This window comes from Condylostylus longicornis, unplaced genomic scaffold (assembly GCF_029603195.1).
Source record: "Condylostylus longicornis isolate FDR11 unplaced genomic scaffold, ASM2960319v2 ptg000160l, whole genome shotgun sequence".
NCBI lineage: Eukaryota > Metazoa > Arthropoda > Insecta > Diptera > Dolichopodidae > Condylostylus > Condylostylus longicornis.
The window spans coordinates 708654-731466 of record NW_026578128.1 but is presented as its reverse complement, the minus strand read 5'-3'; the positions used below and the strand labels follow the sequence as shown (position 1 = coordinate 731466).

The window sequence follows — 22813 nt, the reverse complement described above, 5'->3', positions numbered from 1 at the left end:
CTCTACATAAATTAATTTTTAAAATAAAATTTAAATTGAAAATTAAATTTGAAATCTAATCTTATTAATTAATTAGGTATCCAAAAAATTTTCACATTTTTATAACATTATTATCAGTAATTAATTTAATTGTTATTTTATAATTATCCTTTTTTGCTTGTGATTTCGTGATATACAAAATTAGTAAATTTAAATTTTTAAAAAAAATTTGTTAGAAAATTATTTACAAGAATAAATTTTGAAAAAGAAATCAAACTTTTAAAAGTAAAAAACAAACATAAAACATTTTCTTTTTCTTAATTTAAATTTTTCAATTATTTTCTTAATTTAAAATTTTTAAGTTTCTAATTAATTATTTGACGTAGTTTTTCCAACAACTTGTAATGGAATATTATTTTGCATTGCTTTTGCAGCCAATGCTGTTGGCATTGGATCAATAGCTTCAGCATATAAACATGAACTTTCACTACATGAGCATGTATCGCCATCACCATCTCTGGAACTATTATAACAATCACTACAATTATTAATTCTATGTTGATCATTACGATTATTTGTTGATTCATTAACATCATCTGTTATATTGGCACTACTACCTTTACCACCAACTACAACTCCATTAGTATTAATTTCACAGCCACAAGATTTTAACATATGTTCATGTTCATCAATTTCTTGATAACCATTTAAGCTACCGCTATTACCATTTATTAAACGATTATTAATATTATAACTAGGATTACCTGTTTTATTAATATTATTATCTTGTGATTGTTGTTGTTGTTGCTGTTGTTGATGCTGTTGTTGTTGTTGTTGATGATGATGTGATGAAGGTGGTTGACCATTATTGTCAATAGCTGTTGAATGTGAATTACTATTTTGCCGTAATATTCCTGGATGTTGATGTCCATGTCCAGTATTACTATTATTATGTGATTGTTGGATATGACTATTATTAATACTATTATTACCATGAATATGTGAATGCCCATTAATACCACCAGTACTATTATGATGATGTTGATGATGACCATTTCTAATTGATGAATGATCTGAACATTCAGAGGAACATGCATAAATTTGATTTTGATGGCTAGCACTTTGATGTAATGGTTGATACCATTCTGTTGAACTAGGTGGTGGTAAAGGTTGTTGTGGTGATGAAAGAGCATCACAACTATTACAACTTCTGTTAAAAATAAGAAACACAAATAAATAAAAAAAAAAAACACGATTGTAAATAAAAATAGTAATGACTCGAAATTTGTAAAAATTTTAATATTTAAAATTTTTTTTTCCAATTAATTACCTTCCATTCGAACATCTAGAATTATGACCATTAGTTGGTTGATATTCAGATATACCATGTCTAGCCGATGGATAATGAATATGCATTTGACGTTGTTGTATTATTTGTTGACCATTAATCGGATGATAATATGGTAATGGTGGTGGATGTGAACCAGTTGGTGTTATCTGATATCTTCCTTGTACCGGTGGAACATATTGAATCGGATTATTATAATAATTTTCTTGTCGGCTATCACAATTACGTTGCCCAGCGAATGGATTCTGTCCTATTACATTCCAATTTGAAAAACCACCAGAAGAACTGCTATGTTGTGATGTATTCATAGTACTATTATTAATTAATATTATAAAAATTAAATGCAAGTTCACATATATTAGAAAATTTGCTTACCTCTGGTGAACAGACATTCCAGATCCACCAGATTTTGAACTTTTACGGCTTGATTGTGGACTACCTGGTGGATAACAAGTATTTTGTGGCACTGGTGGTGGATGTTCTGGCGGTGGTGGTAAGAATTCTGACCAATTGATTGGATCTTTATTAGAAATTTTTTTTTTTGGAAATCGAATATTATAATGTTATTGTTGGTGGTATTATGTAAAGTGTATTGTTTTCAATAAAACAATAACAAATAATAGTAATAAACAGAAAAGAGAAGAATGAAAATAAGAAATAAAAGAAATTAATACAAGAAAATCAAAAATTAAAAAATATAAAATTAGTAATTAAAATTAAGTATTTATTGTTAGTATAATTAAAAATAAATAGAATTACAAGTTTTCGAATATTTTAAAACTAATAATAATAAAATTAATTGGATTTTACTGTTAACTTTAATCTCAATATGAAATCTTTATTAAAATTTGTTTGTATTAAAAAAATTTAAGTGTTACCATTTCTATATTGTCTTATATGTGAATAAATACTAACCTGGTGGATATTGATGATAATTATGTTTATTTGGACCAGCAACAATATAACCCTGTGGTGGTTGATCTGAATGTGGACTATGTGTTCCAGAATCATGATCAGTACTATTATTTGATGTATTTTTAATACAATTATCAGTTGATGTAGCACCAATAATCATTGTTGTTGCATATGGTGTAGGATTATCTGGTGACTATAAAAAGAATAAAATATTTTAATAAATAGAAAAATTTTTTTTTTTATTTTAGTTTTCATTTAAATTAAAAAAAAGGTTATTTTTCACATCAAAAGATCAAAAAAAAAAACAAACACAAAATTTCTTTATGCAAATTTTGTTTTGTATTCCCAAAAAGGAGAAAAAGCATAAGGACTACCCAACACGTTCTAAAGAGGACGAACGCTTTTCAATAAAACAACAACAATAGACAAAATTCTATATTGAAAATAAGTGTATATATGAATAAAGAAATGAGTGGTTGATTATCGAAGCATGACCCTTTTAAGGGATTATAATAAAATTCTTATTCCAGCCCCGTATATACACAACAAAATTAAAATATTCTTTAGATTCTTATATATATATATATACATCTGATATACAATTGTTACAATAAAACACATTTGCAATATAGCTTAAAAATAAAGGGGGAGACAGGATATACAACTGTACACATATACGGTTGAACGCATTAAGAAGGACAATTTTTTTATATTTTTTGTTGGATTTTTAACTTCAAAACAAAATTTTTTTCAATTTATAAAAAAATAAAGCATATTTCCATATACATTATGATGCTTTTGTTCAAATCCGAATAATAAAAAAAATAAAATTCTAATTCTTTGATTGTAATGCCATTTGAACACCAATACACACTTAAAAAAAAATTTTCTGATTTGTGACATTGTACTAAACAACATCCGTCGCCTTATTATTCTTTTTATATTCTCTATAAAAATTTTTGTATCTTTTTTTTCTTTTTTTTTGTTTTACTTACTTTTCGGCAATTATAAAATGTACTTAAATTTCTTGTATCCACTTCAGCGTAATCAGTTCCCCCATCTGATGCATAATTTGATTGACTGTTTGGATTCGATAATAATTTTGTTTCACTTAATCCAGAATCTTTATCAGTATCAGTTGTACGCCAACCCCTATCAATCCATAAACTTTCTTTACCATTAACATTTAAGGCTGTTATTTCATTGGCACTAACAACTGAAAGGACAATAATAATAAAAGGATTTTTTTTTTAGCAAAATTTGGTTTTTTTTTTTTTTATTCGATTGCATGCTATTTTTTATTGCCATTCATTCAGTTCAGATTAAAAAATAAAAAAAAAAAATAAAAAAATCGAAGGGAAAAGAAATTGAAAGGAATTTTATGTTGGAAAAAAATCATGAACATAAAAAATATTTATATGGGAAGGATTTACAATAGAATTGATTTGAATAAGATTTTTAAATATTCCCGGTTAATATTAAAATTGCATATATAGAAAATGAAAGGATATAATATTAATAAGGGATTTACTATATACATACGTTATAGACAAGTGGAATTTTTCTTGTAAAAATTCAAAGAAAGAAAATTCTAAAAAAAAAAAGGACATATTTAAATTGTTCGGAATCACAAAAGAAACGTATTTCTACTTAAATTTCTTTTTAAATCAGGATAATATTTTAAGTTTAATAATAAATTTTCTAAGGACATCATAATATCGTTATATAATTTATCCTTATGTATACCTATTTCAATATCTTAATCAATGTATTCAATCAATATACGGAAAACAAAATATCCTATGACCTGAATACTAAACAATTGATTTTTTATAATAAATTTTTGATTTTATTATATAAATAATATTATGCTTGATTAAAAGTCAATAAGTGTTAAATACGTATATGATGAGGAAGTCGAATGAAAAAAATTTTATACGTTTTGAAATCAAGAGAAAGTAAATATGATTTTTGCAGAATTTTTCTAAATTTAAATTTAAGATCGATTCTCTGATGAATCTATTGTAAAAGAATAGATAGTTGATGCTGATTAATATTTTATATACAAGATGTTTAGCAAAATGTGGCAAATGTTTGCAGGGATGATCCGTTGATCAATTTCCAGCAAAAAATTGTATGAGTGGAACCACGGAAAAATGAGTATTTCTGAACCCTTACAATTTTTTGCTGGAAATTGAACAAAGAATTATTCTTAAAATTATTCGTCACCTTATGCGAAACACCCTCTATGCGATTTTACTATAAAATGGTATATATACCTTAATATTAAAAAAACCTTATACCTTACTGTAAAATGGAAATATAATATGGCTATAATAGAATCAGATTAAATATGTCACGTTTTTAATTATTCCCTTTTAAATATTTAACATTGCCGAAAAAACACTTTCACCATACCCTGTATTACACAGTCTTATTTCTGAAATTTCAAATTACTCATAATGTAGATAAAATATTGCATTGTACTAAAATTTATCCAAAATATCAGATAATTAAAATTTCTGCAAATTTTTTGCAGATTTTTGAAGATTACAATAATAAAATAAATAAAAATTAAATGATATTTCTACAATTTATTAGAAAATAATTGATTTTAAAATCGCAAGTAAAATTGAACTAAACAAATAAAACTAAATAAGATACTCAAATACTGTTGAAATGTCCCTCAGATAATTAATTTCTATATATCAATATATTATACTTAATCATTTTAAATCATACAAAACCTTCTAACTTTAGTATAGTCCTGTAGCGTATGTGTATTAAAACTCTATGGTGTCAATTAATATATTAGGAAGTTCTTAAAGCATATGCTGATATTTTCAAATGCAGAAGACAAAAATTTAGATATTTTCAAAAATTTGAATTCAATGGAGAGCTTTATACTCAAATAGTAAATTAGTTTATACCGTATGTATGAAGATAACTAGAGTTTTAAAGAACTGGTGTAATTTTTATCGGTAACTAATTTGAAAAAGAATTTTTGCGGTAGTTTATAAGACAATAAGTAATAATATTTTTTAGCTTTTACATACGTTGTATATATTCTCGCCTGCGCCTAATTATATATTATGCGGTAGTCTGAAGAGAATTTTTCTCTCTTTTTATTTTTTAAAGTGAATTGAAAATGCCATGAAAAATTGAAACTCAATTGAAAATTCATGAAAAATTGAAACTCAATTGAGTAGATTTTAACCAAAAATTCCCTTCTGCACTTTCATTCCTCTATAATTCCGATAGCCTTAATGCATACTATTTATTCTATATAATTTAAAATCAATATTGCAAAGCTTTATAATTTTCAAAAAAAAATTTTAAAATAAATGCTTTCTATTAATTAATATTTAAATGAAAATTTCATTATAATTTAAAATTAATATAATTAAATTAAAAATATATTTTACAATTAATGATATCGAATTTCCGATAACTTTTCAATTTTATATTGTATACAAATTAATTAAATATTCGTTCTTTTTTACAATGATAATAAATTTTTTAAAAAATAATTAATTGTGTACTTAAAAATACAAAATGAAAACATGTGTTTCTGATTAAAATCGCATTCCTTCATAAGTTTGAAAATTTTGAAAAATCAATGAAAAATGATAAAGCATTTTTTTTTTTAATAATTATTATTATTATTGTTTGTTCGGTACTTGAATTCGAAAAATAAAATTATTTAAAAAAAAAATTATATAAAATAATAATAACATGAAAATTATAAATTTACTTTATTCGAATAATAAATTTTCTACAATTTTAAATATTGTATAACAGTTTAATACAGAATAGTTTTAATAACCGTATTATTATATTTTAAAATATTGATATTATATGATTAACACGTGTAGGTGGTTATAGCTTTATTATGTGCAAAGTTTGCCTGATTTGGGTTAATAAAATAATGAAAAGAAATGAAATACACTTAGATATGCAAAGTGGTTGTTTATAGCTTTCACCTATAAAATATTTGAAATATTTGAAAATGAAAATGATTTTTGTGAAATGAGATTACAGGTAAGTGCATTTGAGAAATTAAAAACTTCTATTATCGTAAATTCAAAATGATTTTTCTTAACAGAGTTAAAATCCTCAAGCAAGATTTAATTAAGATTATTCAGCAATTTAAAAACTACTTTAAAATTTAATTCATTCACACAATTTATTTTTCGAATCCAAAAATTAAATGGAAAATATCTTCACTGTCAAGTATTTTAATTAAGTTGAATTAAAAGTATGGAAAATTTTTGACTAGAGGAACTAAAAAACTTTGTTCTTTAATGATGTTAACAATTAAAGTATAACTAGAGCAGAATAATAGATTTAATATGAAATGAGACGGAGTATATGCGGCTATTCATGCAAAAATTTAGTAAACCAATGTTAATATTTTCAATGTAATTAAAGAAAAGTAAAAAATATTTCAATAGAATGAAATTTACCCAATGGTAAATCCTTAATTTTAAATTTTCATTGAAAACATCTTAAACAAATTAACTTTGTGTGAAATTTCTATATAATATGGTGTTATCAAATATAATGATTTTCCGATATAATTATCAAATATCTCTTGGATTATTTCGAAAATAATAATAAAATTTTATTCATATTTAGATTTCAATATACTCATTAGAATCCTTATCTTTTTGTAAAGGAAACACATAAAATCTAATATCATTCATTAAAAACATAAAATATTATGGAAAACATTAACTCATTTGTATCTTAGAATGACTTTATTTAACTCATGTGCCAGTTGCTGCTATTTATTTATTGTAACCACAAATATCATTTTCACACGTACGGTCATTAATATTTAGTATGTTTTTTTCCTGTATTTACATACACACATATAATTAAAATAGATAACACTGACTTTAAACGTAATTATTATTAAAAGTTTGTATGTATTGTGTGTGTGTGTGTGTTATATGAATGAATGTTTAATATTTGATTGTTATAATATTTTAATATTCAAAATTTTTTTTTGTTGATAATCCTTAATATTGTATTATTGTGAACTCGTCCTTATTCACATTTATAGCTATATACATAAATTTACAAAAGTACACATATAGATATAAAATATTTTCAATATTTCAATGAATAGAAAAATATTATTTAGTATATAATATGTGTGTTATACATAGCATATAATATTACATACAAAATATGGTATGTAATATTAAATATAAGTATACAAAATATACGAAAATTATTATATGTATACAAATGATGAATACATAACAGTATATATAAATATATACAATAAAATAAAACTTACCACTTAAATGTCCCAATTCTTTTGTTAATTGATGACGTCTCTTAAAAAACATCATTGCTGCAGCAGCTGATATTAATATTGCTAAAAGCATTGTTATTACTAAAACCATAAACCATGTTTCATGTACAACATTTGATGATTTTCGATGTGTTGCTGTTGTATCATCATTTATACCATTAATATTATTTATACCATTACTATTACTATTTGAACCGGTAATACCATTTGGACCGGCACCATTTAATGAACCGCTTGGATGAGCTCTTGGTGGTGATATTAAATGAGCTGGATCCATAACTAATGCTTTCTATATACATAATGCACATACATAAATTTGCATTTTTTTGTTTCCATATTGCAAAAATTTTTAGTTTAAATTATAAAATCCATATAGGTTATGTATATATTTTGTATAAAATCCAGTAGTAGTATAGAAGAGTTCAAATACGAAGAAATATTCATATGAAATGAAAAAAAAAAAAGAATTAAGAAAAATTATAGTACATTAGTATAACAGTTTTATAAATGATGGTATTTAAAATATTTTATGACAATTATCGTTTATTTATTTTGTATGAAACATTTATGTATGTGTTTATACGGGCATATTATGCGTGCCTATATATACCGAATACAAAATTTTTTATGTATATATGTACATATTTTAAAAATAATGCATTAAAATGTATGAGCAAAATTTTACAGATAATTAATCATCAATTGGAATGGCTATAAAATAAAGGTGTCGCATATATTTGTATTCATATACATTATGTATTCTATTGTTCGAACAATATTTACTCATGTATTTATTTAAGTACATATTATACTTAATTACGAATAGAAAGTACATATACAATATAATGTGCTTAGAAATGAATGTCGTATAAGCATGCAATATTTGAATGAACAAAAAGGTCTAATTTTCACATTAATTCGAAAATTTTGAGAAAAGTTACAAAAAATTAAATTGTGAACACGAAAATTACATTTGAAATTTTATGTATATAATATGGTATTTCGAAATAATGTAAAAATTCTGTAGTTTTTAAAAGTGCTCTTACTTTCCTTTTGCACATAGGGATGTGCTCTGTGTAATTATAGTGTTATCTATTTAGGTGGATCGTTCCGAAAGTGTCTATACTTAGCTATTAAAATTGCAGCTTTTTTGATATATTAAGGAGTATTTTGTGAATAAAGTCGATTAACTTAGAATAGGAAAAAACCAAAAAAGATTTCAAGTAAAATTGAAAAGTAGAAAAAAATTCTGTATTGGAACCGCAATTCAATATTCTTTAGCCTAAAAAGACCCAATTTATTAAATGAAAACCTTTCCTAAATTTGCTCATACTTTCGAAACTAAGTAAATTATATTAATAAAATTTTTAATTATATGCATATATACAGTCTCACCTACATAACACGAATCACTATTTCGCACAAAATTATTTTAAGATTATGAAGAATTTCGGTTTATGGAGGATCATCGTCTTAAGAAGTCAAAAATGAAAGAAAATTTTATTCGTGATGCAAAATGCAATCGATCGTGTTATTTAAGAATTTGTAAGTGAACCACGGATATATGCCATAATTATGACTACAGTGGCCTCCATAACTATATTAAAAAAATTTTAAAGATTTATGAAAACATCAAAAGTATACATAACACATACTCACACGTGAACACACAGGCATGTGCATTTAAAAAAAAACTGGAAATGAGTCCTGTTTTTTCTTTTCGCTCAGCTCTGAGAATAATTATATTTCTCTAGCACAGTTTATCACAATTCTCAATAAAAATTATAGTAATAATTTTTTTAATAGAGGGAGAGTTGAAATGTTAAATTGCAATTCAATATGAAATCATGAATTTTAGTAATATTTTAAAGGATATTTTTGTATCTATATAGTGTACAATAAAAAATATATATTATAAAACAGAAAAGAAGAAGAAATTTTCATAATATATTGAGAAAAAGGATAACTTTTTTTTATTATTATATTGCCACGTTCTATACAATTATAATTTTAACACTCGAATAAATCAAAATATTTCAAATATAATTTAAGAACATTGTATTCGGAACATATACCTTTACCATATTGTAATATTCATACATAAAAATGCAACATACATATATATACATATAGGTACATAATAAACAACGTTTGTTTTCAATAGAATACCACAAATTATTACAATAAAATTTAAATGTGTTTATTATACTTACGGGCTGTGAAAATGGTCCAGCACCAACTCTTGTAAATGCTACCACTCTAATATTATATGTTGCTCCAGTTGTTAAATTATTTAACATAACTGACATGGTTGTGGCATTTAATGTCATTTGTGCTAAGACTTTTGTTGAATTACCAGCTTTTACCTATATAATTATAAAAAATAAATATAATTAAAGAATTATAAGGTATTGCATTAAATCAAAAACCAAATTTCTACCCATATAAATAAGGTATGAATTTTTTTGTTTTTTTGTATATTATTGCCATAACATTTATATAAATCTGTATATAATAATTATATTTTACACAATATATACATTTAAATTTTGTATTATAAATTATCATTTGTAAGAATAATTTATTGTAATATTTTAATGGTGATGACGCCATTTTTTTTAATACTTAAATTTCTATATATAAAAAATTTTGTAAATAAGGACGAAGAGTAGTAGGAGAAATTGTAGACTATACGAAATGTTAGAATAATTTGGTTTGGTATTTTTTTCGAAAAAAGCATTCACATTACACCCTTAACGTGAATATTTTGTAATTATTTTTCATTATACTGAAAATTCCTTTTGAACATTAAAATACTTAAAGATTTTCTTTTATTACACGCGATATTTTTTTTTTTACTGAATTTAAAATAAAAGAAAATTATACAAATGAATAAATGAAATAAATTTTATGATGCTAAAAATATTTGCAATAAAAATAACTTTCTTAATTATTGTGGGTGCAATGAATAAATTTTTTTGTTCATTTTAACTTCGTTGCCTAAATTGTAACTTAATGAGTTCCGGTGTTTGTTTTAAATTCAAAACCTAATAAAATAAAACAGGATATACCATAGAAGACTTTGAAATTAAATAAGTAAAATTAGAAAATTTTTAAATTACTTTAAGAGTTACTGGCTTTTTATCAACTTGAGACAATCTTTATATAAGAAAAACTTTTACGTTAAGCAAAAAAATTACATATTGCATATACAAGGTGTTCCATAACAAAGTACACTGCTGCTATATACCATAGTAATGGTCTTCATGAATAGGCAAAATTTTTGTATGAAGACAACGTTCACAGCTCAACAGGTTTGGAGTTACAAGTGATTAAAATTAATTTTAACTTATTTTTTTTTTTTTTTGAAATTTTAGGTATAACTTGGTACCTGTATAAAACAAGCGCATTATTAGATTTAATTTGGAGACCTCAGAATAACGCCTTGCTTATGAATATCTACATTAGTTATAATAAATGTTCTTAGTATATAACAATTGTTACGATTTTCATAATTTTAATAAGAAATTTTTCAGATTATAACAATTGAAAATTGTAATTTCTTTCCATAATTATACTGAGAAAACCCCATTTGTAAGTGAGTCTCATTTAAAACTTAATATTCAAAGCCACAAACTTCAATAATTAAAACCATATATGCAATAAACTAAATAACTTAAAGATCCTTGGTAATTTCGTGAATTTTAAAATCAAATAAAATTATATTTAATATCTACACTGAAATTTAATGTTATTTATTGCAAATTCTATAGCTATCCTTTTTAACATTGTATAATATAGAATATCCAATAAAATGATTCTATTTTATAACCACAAATATATAATTCAAAATTTTGTAAAACCCTGTTCAATTTATCGATATAATGTTATAGCAATAATAATAATAATAGTAATAATAATTAAGTTTATTTAGTGTAATAACGATAATAATAATATTAATAACATTGTAATTTCTTATATTATTTTGAAATTATAAAATTTTACCTGTATTTTATATCCTAATAATATACCATTATGATGTTGTGGTGGTGGTGGTGACCAACGTACCCAACCGGCTGTTAAATTTAGCATACCAGTTTGAATATTATCTGGTGGTAATGAAGGAACTAAAATCGAAATTATATAAAATAATTATTGAGAAATATAATTAAGAAAATATACAAAATTTGTAAATTAAATACTAAATTTATTGATTAAATAATTATAACTATTATAATAAATGATTTAATTCTGAAATGAAGTGGAATATTAATAATTTAAAGTAAAGAATATAGAATTTCTCTATATAGAAAACCACAAAAACCACAAATCTTTAAAAATAAATGAGAGAATTTTAAATATAATTTGAATTTACTTATTATAATGGCATATTTGCAGAGATGAATGAGAAAATTCACTTTAATTGAGTGTGTATTAATAAAATTAAAAATTAATAACAAAATTTTTTACTTACTATCTTCCATTGTTTGAATAATTTTTGAATTACTCGGTTGCCCTTCTAATGTACGATAGAATGGTGCTAAAAAGAATTCATATTTTGTAAATTTTTTCAAATTCGATACAATATGTGTTTCTAATGATGGTGTTAAAACTGTCATAATATTATATTTTTGAGCACTATCACTCATATCACGAAATCTGATATAAAGACCCTGTAAATAAATAGAGAAAAATTATATTTTAGTATGAAAGTGATTTAGAGATTAATATTAAAAAATATTAAATTATATGATATTTTTGAATATTAATTAAGAGATAATTTTTATGCCGGTTTCGATCTCACACAAATATTACTGAAAGTTCGAATTCTAGGGTATCAGTTAAGTATGTACTTAAAACTCATAGAATTTTCTATTTAATTTTCTCGTTAATTATGAAAAACAATAAAATTTTTTAAATTTATTTGAAATTAATCTTAAAAAGATAAAAATAAATTCGTCGATCACTATAGTGAAATATTCAAAGGACTTTAATTCCGAAAATATTCTGATGGTAATATTTACTCATTTTATAACGAGAAAGCAAAGACCATAAACAAAAAATGAAAAAAACGGAAAATTCATTTTGATAGCTTTAAAATAATATTTTCATTTCATTTCCTAGGAAATTGAAAAATAAATAAAATGTTATTTTCCACATTTCCAGTTATTCAATCAAAAAAACAAATTTTTTACTAATTACGATGATAACCGAAAGGGAAAATGGTGTATTTTATAGTGAATTTTTTTTTTTTTTTTTTGAAAATGCTATATACCATTACAAGAATTTTATTCAAATAAAATAGTGAAAATATCTACTCTATTCAAATATTTACGTTATATACAGTAATTTGTATGCTTTATACATTTACGATATTCGGGTTCATCTATAGATTATATATGCAGAAAATGTTAAACAAATTTTCTTTAATGGTGTATATTTTTTGAATTTCATGTGAACTATATAGAGTTCAGTATGTTGATATAGTAAATTTTGAATTCAATATTAATGGTACAGTACCAATTTTTATAAGTAAAGAATCATTAACTTATGTTGTGAACCATTACTAATTATTTAATATTAACCATTGAACGGACAAGTGAAATAAGTGTTTTTAACAAAAATATTCAAGACAAAAATTAAAAATTACTCCCTTAGTACTTCTTATACTATTGTCAATTATTTCGGAAACAAATTCATAATTTTCAATTTCTTAATACCAACATAAGAACTATTTAAACTTGAATTAAGCATAGTTTTTGTATATGGTAGACATACGTCTATTTGCTTAAATCAGGTTTGGTAGTTTTCAAAATTAAAAGAATTTTCAGAGTAGTCTTTTATGTTTGAACAAAATTTACAAATTATATACAGTAAATTCCTTTCGAAATTTTAAATTTAGCTTCTGTAGAACACAATCTTTTCGACATAGTAGTTAAGTCTTCGCTAAAATCAGGATTACATATGAGAAATTTTGTACTAAAATTATGTTGGGGTCTTGTTATACATAACCATTGATTCTTTATATTAATATTTAGTACAATTTACAAAATCTAAGAAGTACTATAATAAAATTCACTCTAGCTTTTAATGCGTGAGAAAAACTAAATTTTTAATTTCAAGCGTTACTTGTTTTTAACCATATTGAAATTTTAATTAAAATTTTTTAAATATTTTTATTTTATATTTTGTAAACTATAAGTAAAAGTGAATAAAAATAAAAAAAAAAAATTTCTTTTTACCTCAACATATTCTTCTGTCATGCTAACATGCAATTGCCAATCTAAACGTACTGCTGTTGAATTAATAGCAACGGCATCGATAAGTTCGACCACCTGAAAATAGACGAATAAAACAAACATGAATTTAAAAATAAATAAAAATTAAAGAAAAAAAAAAAAAAAGAGGAAAATTTTTCTTTTTTTTTTTCAATTTTTCACAAACAAATTTTCTTTTATTTTTCAAAACTTAAATTTCCGTTTCATTGAAAATAAATTGTATACTATATATACAAAGGTAAACAATATTGTAAAAAAAAAAAGAAGGAAAAAAATTTAAAAGTACAAATGAAAGGAAAATTCGTTTGTCCGAATCAATCACACAACCACAAACAAAAGTTTAAATTTATTCATATACCGTATATAATGTTGGATAATTACATAATGGTATACCTGTGTATGTAAATTTACATGTCATGTAAATCGAATGTTTGTAATATGTAACACACGCTATCATTTGTAAAAATGCTTATATAGTGAAATTTAAATTCGATATAGTGAATGAAACACTAAAAATTGCGGTAGGCATAAAAAAGGAAAAATACACGCAAAACAAAAACAAGTTATTCATTTAATAGTATCCACTAAAAGCGGTTTAATGAAAAGTGATCAATTGAAAATATCTATATACATACTTATATACAAAAAAATATAACCAACATTTTCCATATTGGTTTTGATTTGAGGTTGAAATTTTCAATTTAATAAACTTAAAAAATAATTTTTTTTTTTTGCAAATTATTATACCATAACCATTTTTACATTAAATCAATATACTGTGTAGTAATAGTAAGTTAATTGTAATATAATTGAGATATAATTAAATTGAATAGGAATATAAAATTATATTATTATATAAAAGAAAGGTAATTTAAAATTTTTCCTCTCACACTGTACATTTTAGTGTGTAGATCCATAGTAAATAGAATCCAAAAAAAATATTGCAATAAATTTTTAATTATACGTATACTCGTACACATAATAATGAAAAATTAGATGTGACTTGGCGCACTCTAATTTTCATAATAAATACAAAATTACGTATTATAAAATGTTTAAAGCTACTTATATAAATATCCCAAAAATTGAGAAATTTCCCACAATTTAGTATATTTCTGAAATCATTAGTAATTTAGTATTCTCCTGGAATTATTTAGGTACTTATAAAAGTAGTATCAAATCTTGTAGGTGCTTATAAAAGTACCCAGAAGAACTAATATTTTAAACGGAAATGCCTGAGAGAACATTACAAAAGAATTTTAAGCATATAAGCAACAGAACTCGGTATGCATGTACATATCACGCTTTACCACTCACTAATTAAGATTATTACAGAATAACAATTAAATTGATTATATTTTCAGTTTAATACATTTCTAATTTTTACTCATTAAAATATGTGAAAATTTCTAAATATTGCCTAAAATTGGCACCGCCGTAAAAGAAAGATGAATCAATTTTAGATACGCCGCTCATTTTTTCTATTACGTGCTCAGTAAAAAATTTAAGTCAAAAAAATAATGACAAATGATAAAAATTCTATGACAAGTAAAATATTTATTTTCACAATATTACGTAATAACTACCTTTGATTAATATTCTAGACCAGAGAATTGTTGAATATAGGAAAAAATATAGGATCGTTTGCTATAAGCACCAAATATCAAATATCTAAATATGATTGATAATGTAAAGGGTATCGAAAAGTATAGAAAATAATAATTCTCAAAATCGGACCGGATCATATTAGCAAAAGCTTTTACAAATTGAGCAAATCTTTAAAATTTACGATACCAATTTACGATAAAAGTTTCCCAAATGAACGTAAATAAAATAAGCGTGGTAAACTACGGAGTGATGTTATTTTCTGAAAAGTATGCTGGTAACTTTTAATGTATTTATTACTACATTTATTGGGGAAATAAATTTTCAATAATGCGGATACAAAAATTTAATAAAAAATTCAAATTTATTGCATGTGCCATCACATTTTTAATTATAGAAATTCAATTCAAATGAAAATAAATTTTAATATTATACGTTAATAAAAGAAAAAATTTTAATCATAATCTTTGGCACTTATTAAAATTTTTAATTAAAACATCATGCATACGCCATAATACTTTCATTTTCAATAAAATCCAAAAAATAAATATTTTTTTTTCTTTAACCAAAACACTATTAAAACAAGAAGTTTTTTTTTAATAACCCTTTTTTTAATTTTTCCGCATATATTTTAAATTTTATACTTATTTTTCCATAAAACATACACACAATCACTATAATAATTCAAATATTCAGACTTAGTTTGAGTACATAGTAAAAATAAAGTTAAAATTAATTAACATTTTTTCTAATAACTAGCTTTAGAGAAAAAAAATCTAAATTTTATATTTTTAAATAAAAAAAAAAATAAAGTTGGGCCAAATTTATGTTTGTAATGTAGCACTTTTCCCTTAAACAACCGCTGTTAAAAAAAAAATCAAAAATTGCATACATTTAGGAGTTGGCAAAAAAAAAAAATTGCAAAAGATGTTAAAATAATGCTGGAATTTTACGGTTAATGCGTAAGTAAAAAAAAAAAAATAATAATTATATTTTTCAATGGTATGGATTTTACAGTTAGTTTTCTGCACTTACAGAAATTTTAAACAGCTTGCAGTATCGCAAATATAAGACGGTAAAAATTCAAATTTTACAAATTTCGAAAGGTGATAACTTGCGAGAGTTAAACTTTTTATGAATATGCTAAGGGCTACAAAAATTTCAGACTCCTACAACCTGAGGTCTAGAAAATTTGTTCAAAACGCATTTTACATAAACGGTAAATTTTAACGGCCATTTTGTTTTTTTTTTTGAAGAAGAAATCAGCCACTACTTTTCTGCTTATTAAATTTTAAAATTACTTATATGGTTTCGCTGCAATAAAGAATTGAAATAATGTCATTTTTAAGGTTTTGGAGGGTTATAATTTTTAGATTGAGTGAGATAGGTAAAAATTTTCTTTTAGGGCAATAAGTTTCTCGGAAGTTCTAATGATGCAAAAATTTTAACTTTCTATTTTTAAGGGGGTAGAACTTTTGTAAGCATATCCACGGACGGACGGAGAGTGTAATGCTAATAAGCACTTTTTTTTTCAAAATTTTTTTTTGGAAGAGTGCTAAAAACAAAGTTGAAATGAAAGGAAATCATCAATGTTTTTTTATTACTTTTTGAATAGCACAATATTTTTATTTTGGAAAACGTAAAAAAACACATTGGAAAATAAATTAAAATTTTTTCTACAATCCTTTGATGATTCTGAATTTTTGTTTTTCTTTTTTCTATTCCTTAACTTTATTTACATTACTAACAACTTAACTTCTTTTATGTATGTTTAGAAAAAAGAAACAAAAAAAAAAATGTAAACTAACTATGGAAATAAATAATAATCAAGGTAAATAGAAAGAAATTATTTTTCTTTTACTTTCATGTCAGTGCAACATTATTAAAATAACTAGATCTACATTTTTATTTACTTATGGCATAAATATTTAACGACCGGTGTGAAAGAGAAAAACTTATAATATTAGAATAACGCAAAATAATAATAAACTTTTTAACCTATTTTAACCCTTTTTTTATACCACTATTAAATTACATTAAGAAAATAACCATAGTAAAATTTATATACACAACGTAAGTTAATAATATGCACACTGTATGATGGTTCAGTGTGTTTATTTCAAAAACAATGTTAAAGTACACGGTGATGATGCCTCAAATTTTTGAAATTAATGAAAAATAATAAAAAAATTATAAAATGAAAAATATTTATTAGAATCGGCGGCACGACACAGTGACATGGTTTCAATTAAAATCGTAATAATAAATTTGAATTAGCGAAACCTATGAATATGTTAATTATATAAGAAGCTTTGTTAAATTAGTCAATAAAATTGAAGAGGTAAACAAATTTAAGTCGATCTCAGTCGTGCTAGTTTTTGAAATAACATTTAAAATTCTTTTAGGCTTGTACCGCAGCTAGCCGAACCTGTTAAGCCATTTCACAAAAATTTTTCTAAGATCTGAGGTACAATTGAATATATGTTCAATTGTAACTCTCCTAAATTTCACTCAGTTAGGCTCTTTTAGGATTATATCGAAGGTAATCGAGTTAGTGTAGCCATTCATTAAAACTTTCAGGATGAGAATAAAATTTTATTAATCAGACGTTTACGAAATTTCTTATTGAAATTTTTATTAGAATTTCAAACATTTAAAATTTTTTACTCGAATTCGTATTTTTGAATAGGTCCAATTACAATAGTAGCTATCCTTAAAAAACTTTATAAAAGTTTAATAATGTTTGTTTTTCTTCTTTTTCAACTAATTGGGCGGATGGTCTTTCCAAATCAATGAAGAAATTGCAATTCACAATACGTCAGCTTTACGTATACAAATAATTTAACAATAATCCATAAAATAGACTAGATTCTTTTCATGAGGTTATTCAATTTTTCTATTTTCCGAGCTAATATAACTGACTGACTAACTCCGACTGACACTTTTCTATTCCTTCACCGTTCTTCATTTTGACAATTTTTATTAATTTAATATGCAGGTTAATCTAATACAGATTTATTTAATCCAAACTTATTCACTTTTATATCACTCTGTATATTTACCAATACAATTTTTTTAACTCAATATGCCCTAAAGTAAAATAAATAACATATTTATAAAAAATAATAAAAATTGAAGAGTTCAAAATCAAAAATAATAGTAACCATTAAAATATATGTACATATGTAAATGCAATGTAAGAAATTTATATGTATACAATTGTAACCACATTACACCCTTCTATACTCTTGTTGCAGCACTTTACAATTTTACTTAACGATTATATAGCTTGGGCCTTAAGAAAATAATTTCAAAATTTTAAAATATTTCTTTCAAAAACTGAATTATATTCAACTAAATGAAATGATATTGAAAAATGATTTTCATAAAATATTGAATATTAAATTTGAAAATTGTTAAGTTGATTAATGCCATGATTCAAGGGTTTTTTTTTGAAATAAAAATGAGTATTTGTATAAGCATGACGCCAAAGTATTTAATATTTTCCAAATATAATAAATGTAACAACAAATTAAATTTTTTTGTATAGTAATTGTAGCCCGAAGTTATAATTTTTTATTTAAAATTTAAATTGTGAATAAAATAATTGTAGTATTTGCATCTCGAGCAACTTCACAAAATATTTATGTTTGAGGCAGTATTAAACTAAAACTTGAATTTATTGTTGTTTTGAAAATTTAGATTTTACCAATTTTTATAAAATATTTTACAACTTATACGACAGCATATGTCATTTGAAAAATTTTACCCATAGTATGAACTGAGAGCTATATCGTCTCTTGAATTAGAAAACATTATTTGACATCATATGGTTTTATTGACGCTATCTTCAGTAACAACATTACTTTATATTACTTAATATTTCATTGCAATTTCAAGAAACTTTTAACTGGTGCGAAACTAAATGAGAATATTTTATAATGCCTTATAAAGTATTCTGCCTAACTTCTTGCAAATGAACAATGTATTACATATGATCCACTTTTAGTTCAAAAAAAAATTTTATTATTATTAAATTTATTTCTGCACAAAAATGTTCATTAACATAGAAACTATTGTAGCAACTGTATTTACTTAATTAAAATTCATTTTCATTAATAATTCAAATACACATATACGTACATATGTATATATCAGCTAGAATTACAACAAACATAAACATATTAGACAGAATAATGGCTTGTATTCATAAACTACAATTCTAAGTAATGCCGGAATATAAAACATAAAAATTAAAATTATTCTAGTATTTTTATATTACTGATACTATAATTATATAAGACTCAATTGGTATTCAAATACCGACATCACTTTTAATTTGCATTCAATTGACATATTGATATATTTACAGAGAAAATAAAAATTCGGAAATTACTATTTGCAAATCGATTATATAAATTTTTTTAATCGATATTTATAGTGACATTCGAACTACATTTTTAAAAGTGTACTGCTCAATTGTACAATAATTTATTAATATTGATTTCTTAAATATTATAAAATTTAAAAATTACTAAAATAGATGGCATTTGCGTTAGAACCTTCCCAAAATTAATTGTAATGTTGTTAGAAGTTAATTGCGGTAGAGTTGTAGAAAAGTGTAAAAATTTCAAAATTCTATAACTTTTAATAAAATTACTGATTATGATTTAATTAAATATTTTTATTTAATTTGCAAGAAAGTATTCAAAAAGTTTTTAAACAATTTTAAAAATTTTGAAATTTTTTTAACCACTTTAAGGAAAAACCATTGTAGAATTTTAAAATTATTAGATTAAAACAAGCAATTTGAATTCAAAAGTAAATCACAACAATTCAAGTAATTAAGAAGATAATGACCTGAGAGTTGAGATAAATAAGTTTTAATTATTGCTCTTAAAATGGTTGAGAGCGTAACTCTATTTCTGTTAAATATTTACATATAAAATGGAGATATTTTAATAATTTCTTGCAAAAACATATTAAGTATGCATAAATTATTCCCTTTCGAACTGTATAAGGTTATTGAGAGTGCAATGAATTATTAAATGCATTATTCGCGTACGTTAATTGATTAGTCAACTACTTATGATCTTCTTCCGAAGACAAGAACCAAAAATATTAAAGTTATTCTATTAAAACATTGGAAAATTGCAATAATTTCAAATTTTGCATTGTGTGCAGTAAAATTTTCAACATAGGTACATAATATACCTTAAGAGAATGAAAAACTTTTAATTCCACTGAGATTTATATTGAAAACAAAATTTTTATCTTGATCACCTCCAAAAATAAGATTTTAGTTTTCATCATTTTTGTACTTTTTATTGTTGTTACTCTTAAAAAGTTTCTAATTTGTATTTTAAGTAAAAATTACAAAAAAAAAAAAATTAGAAAAACTTTGAAAAGAAATTAAATGCTTTTAGTCTGACAACTTTTAATCTAAATAAACCAAAATAAAATAAAAAACAAGGAAAAAGAGAATAGAGAAGAAACGGACTTTCTTAAAGTTCTTAAGGATTCACCCAAAGGATTTAATTCAAAAAATTTTAATTCAGTTTTCTATTTTTCATTTTTTTTTGTTTTTTCTTCCTCCTCTTCTTTACTATTCGAAATATTTTTGGTTGCTCGTTTCCCAATTTTTTTGTTATGATTGACTAGAAATGAAATTTTCTTTAGGTACATTCATTTTTTTTTCTCTTATTTATTCTTTAATTTTGTCAGACTTTTATTGCATTATTGTATTACTTTTTTTGTTTTGTTTTTTTTGAATAACTTTAAAAAAGTTTTTTTCTATTTAAGTTGTCGAAAACTGTTATATATTTATGTATATTGTGTATATATAGAGGAAAATATTCAAATGAAGACACAATGTCAACAAAACTTTTCATTTCAATTCTCTTAACTATAGGATATAAGGTGAAATGATTATAAAAAATTTTGTTACTAATTCGTTAATAAAATGTCAAGGGTTATATTAATTTGACGTACAGTTTAGGGAATTTGATTTTAAAAGGAGCTGGAATAGATAAGCATATCTTACCAAAATAATTTTCATTTCAAGTCTTGATATTACAGAATTTTGGAATTTTTATAAAAAAACAAACAAATCAATTGAAATTTCATTGTCTAGTAATTAAAGCTACGATATTATATAAAACACTTGGTTGAAAATTGTTCTAAATCCTAGTTCAAAATTTTGCATTCAATTGACATATTGATATTTTTGCAGAGAAAATTAAGATTCGGAAATTATTATTTTCAAACCTTTTTTTTTTTAAGGCAGCCATAATTTATTATTCTAGTTTCAGAATCAAATTTACTACCATAAGCAAAAAATTATTCAGTAGACTCAGAAAACAATTTATAAATTGTATTGTAGTGGTTTCACAAAGTTTCTTTATTAGGAACTACAATTGTAGAAAACTAAAAATTTAAATATATTTCCTCAACTTCTCAGGTTATTAAAGAGTTTTCCATTTATTTCCATACCATCAAATAAATCTCAAAATAAAACTTTAAATTGATTCTATAATAGAAAATGATGTACAACTCTTGGTATTATGTCGTATCGAAAATTTTAGATTTTTAGATTTTCAGGTCACATAATCAGCACAAAAAAAAAAAAATTAAAAAAATATAAAGAAATTTTTCACTCAACTTGAAGAAAATCAACTGCGATGGATAAAAAAAAAAACAAAAACTTTTTTATTATTTTCAATATTTTTTTTTGCTTCTTTTGTTGCGAGTTGAGAGCATTAAATCGAAAAACTTTGTTTTTTAGTGGACAATTGTGGGTACGTGGACTCGGTGTTTTTTTCTTTTTTATTTTCTTTAAAGGATAAGTAAATAAATGAATCCCCAAGGTGTAATTTAATTTTTTTTTCATTTTTCAAAATAAAAAAATATTGACAGTTTTTGAGAAAGTCATTTTTTTTTTTTTGCTCTTAGAAAAAAGAGTTCATTGCGAAAAGAAAAATATAAGATGTTGAGTGTATAAAAGTTGAGATAAAAGTTTTTTCTTTTAAGAAAATTGTATAAGTACTTGTGAAAGTACTTTAAAAACTTTATGAAAAGTGACTGTCAGTTTTTTGTATATACAAGGTATGATAACGTGATATACCTATGTGGATAAAGTTGAAAAAAAATTATTTGAGCTTAGGAAAGCTTCGCTGAATGTTCAATGAATTCAAGCAAATTTTGTCTTTTCTCCAATGCGAGTCTAGAATTTGGTGCTGATATAGGAGCTACTTACTTTAATTTACAGTGGAAATTGTTTAAAATACTCAAATTATGAGAGTTAATAAATAGAATCTTCTTCTTTTAGTTCATTAGCACAAGGACATTCCAAGACTAAACCCT

General features: G+C 23.6%; 1 protein-coding gene across 1 annotated transcript in view; it reads right to left on the bottom strand.

Moving 5' to 3' along the window:
• Nucleotides 1–202: 202 nt before the first annotated feature.
• Nucleotides 203–22813, bottom strand: part of LOC129616036 (roundabout homolog 2) — a 149408-nt gene continuing 126797 nt past the window's right edge. The window contains exons 14-23 of the mRNA XM_055531470.1: nt 13811–13903; nt 12043–12241; nt 11574–11695; nt 9782–9934; nt 7551–7857; nt 3238–3458; nt 2243–2435; nt 1703–1847; nt 1310–1639; nt 203–1189 (exon numbers count right to left, since the gene is read on the bottom strand). Of these exons, the coding sequence (XP_055387445.1) occupies nt 349–1189; nt 1310–1639; nt 1703–1847; nt 2243–2435; nt 3238–3458; nt 7551–7857; nt 9782–9934; nt 11574–11695; nt 12043–12241; nt 13811–13903 (2604 nt within the window). The 3' untranslated portion in view covers nt 203–348. The remainder of the gene's footprint in view (nt 1190–1309; nt 1640–1702; nt 1848–2242; nt 2436–3237; nt 3459–7550; nt 7858–9781; nt 9935–11573; nt 11696–12042; nt 12242–13810; nt 13904–22813) is intronic.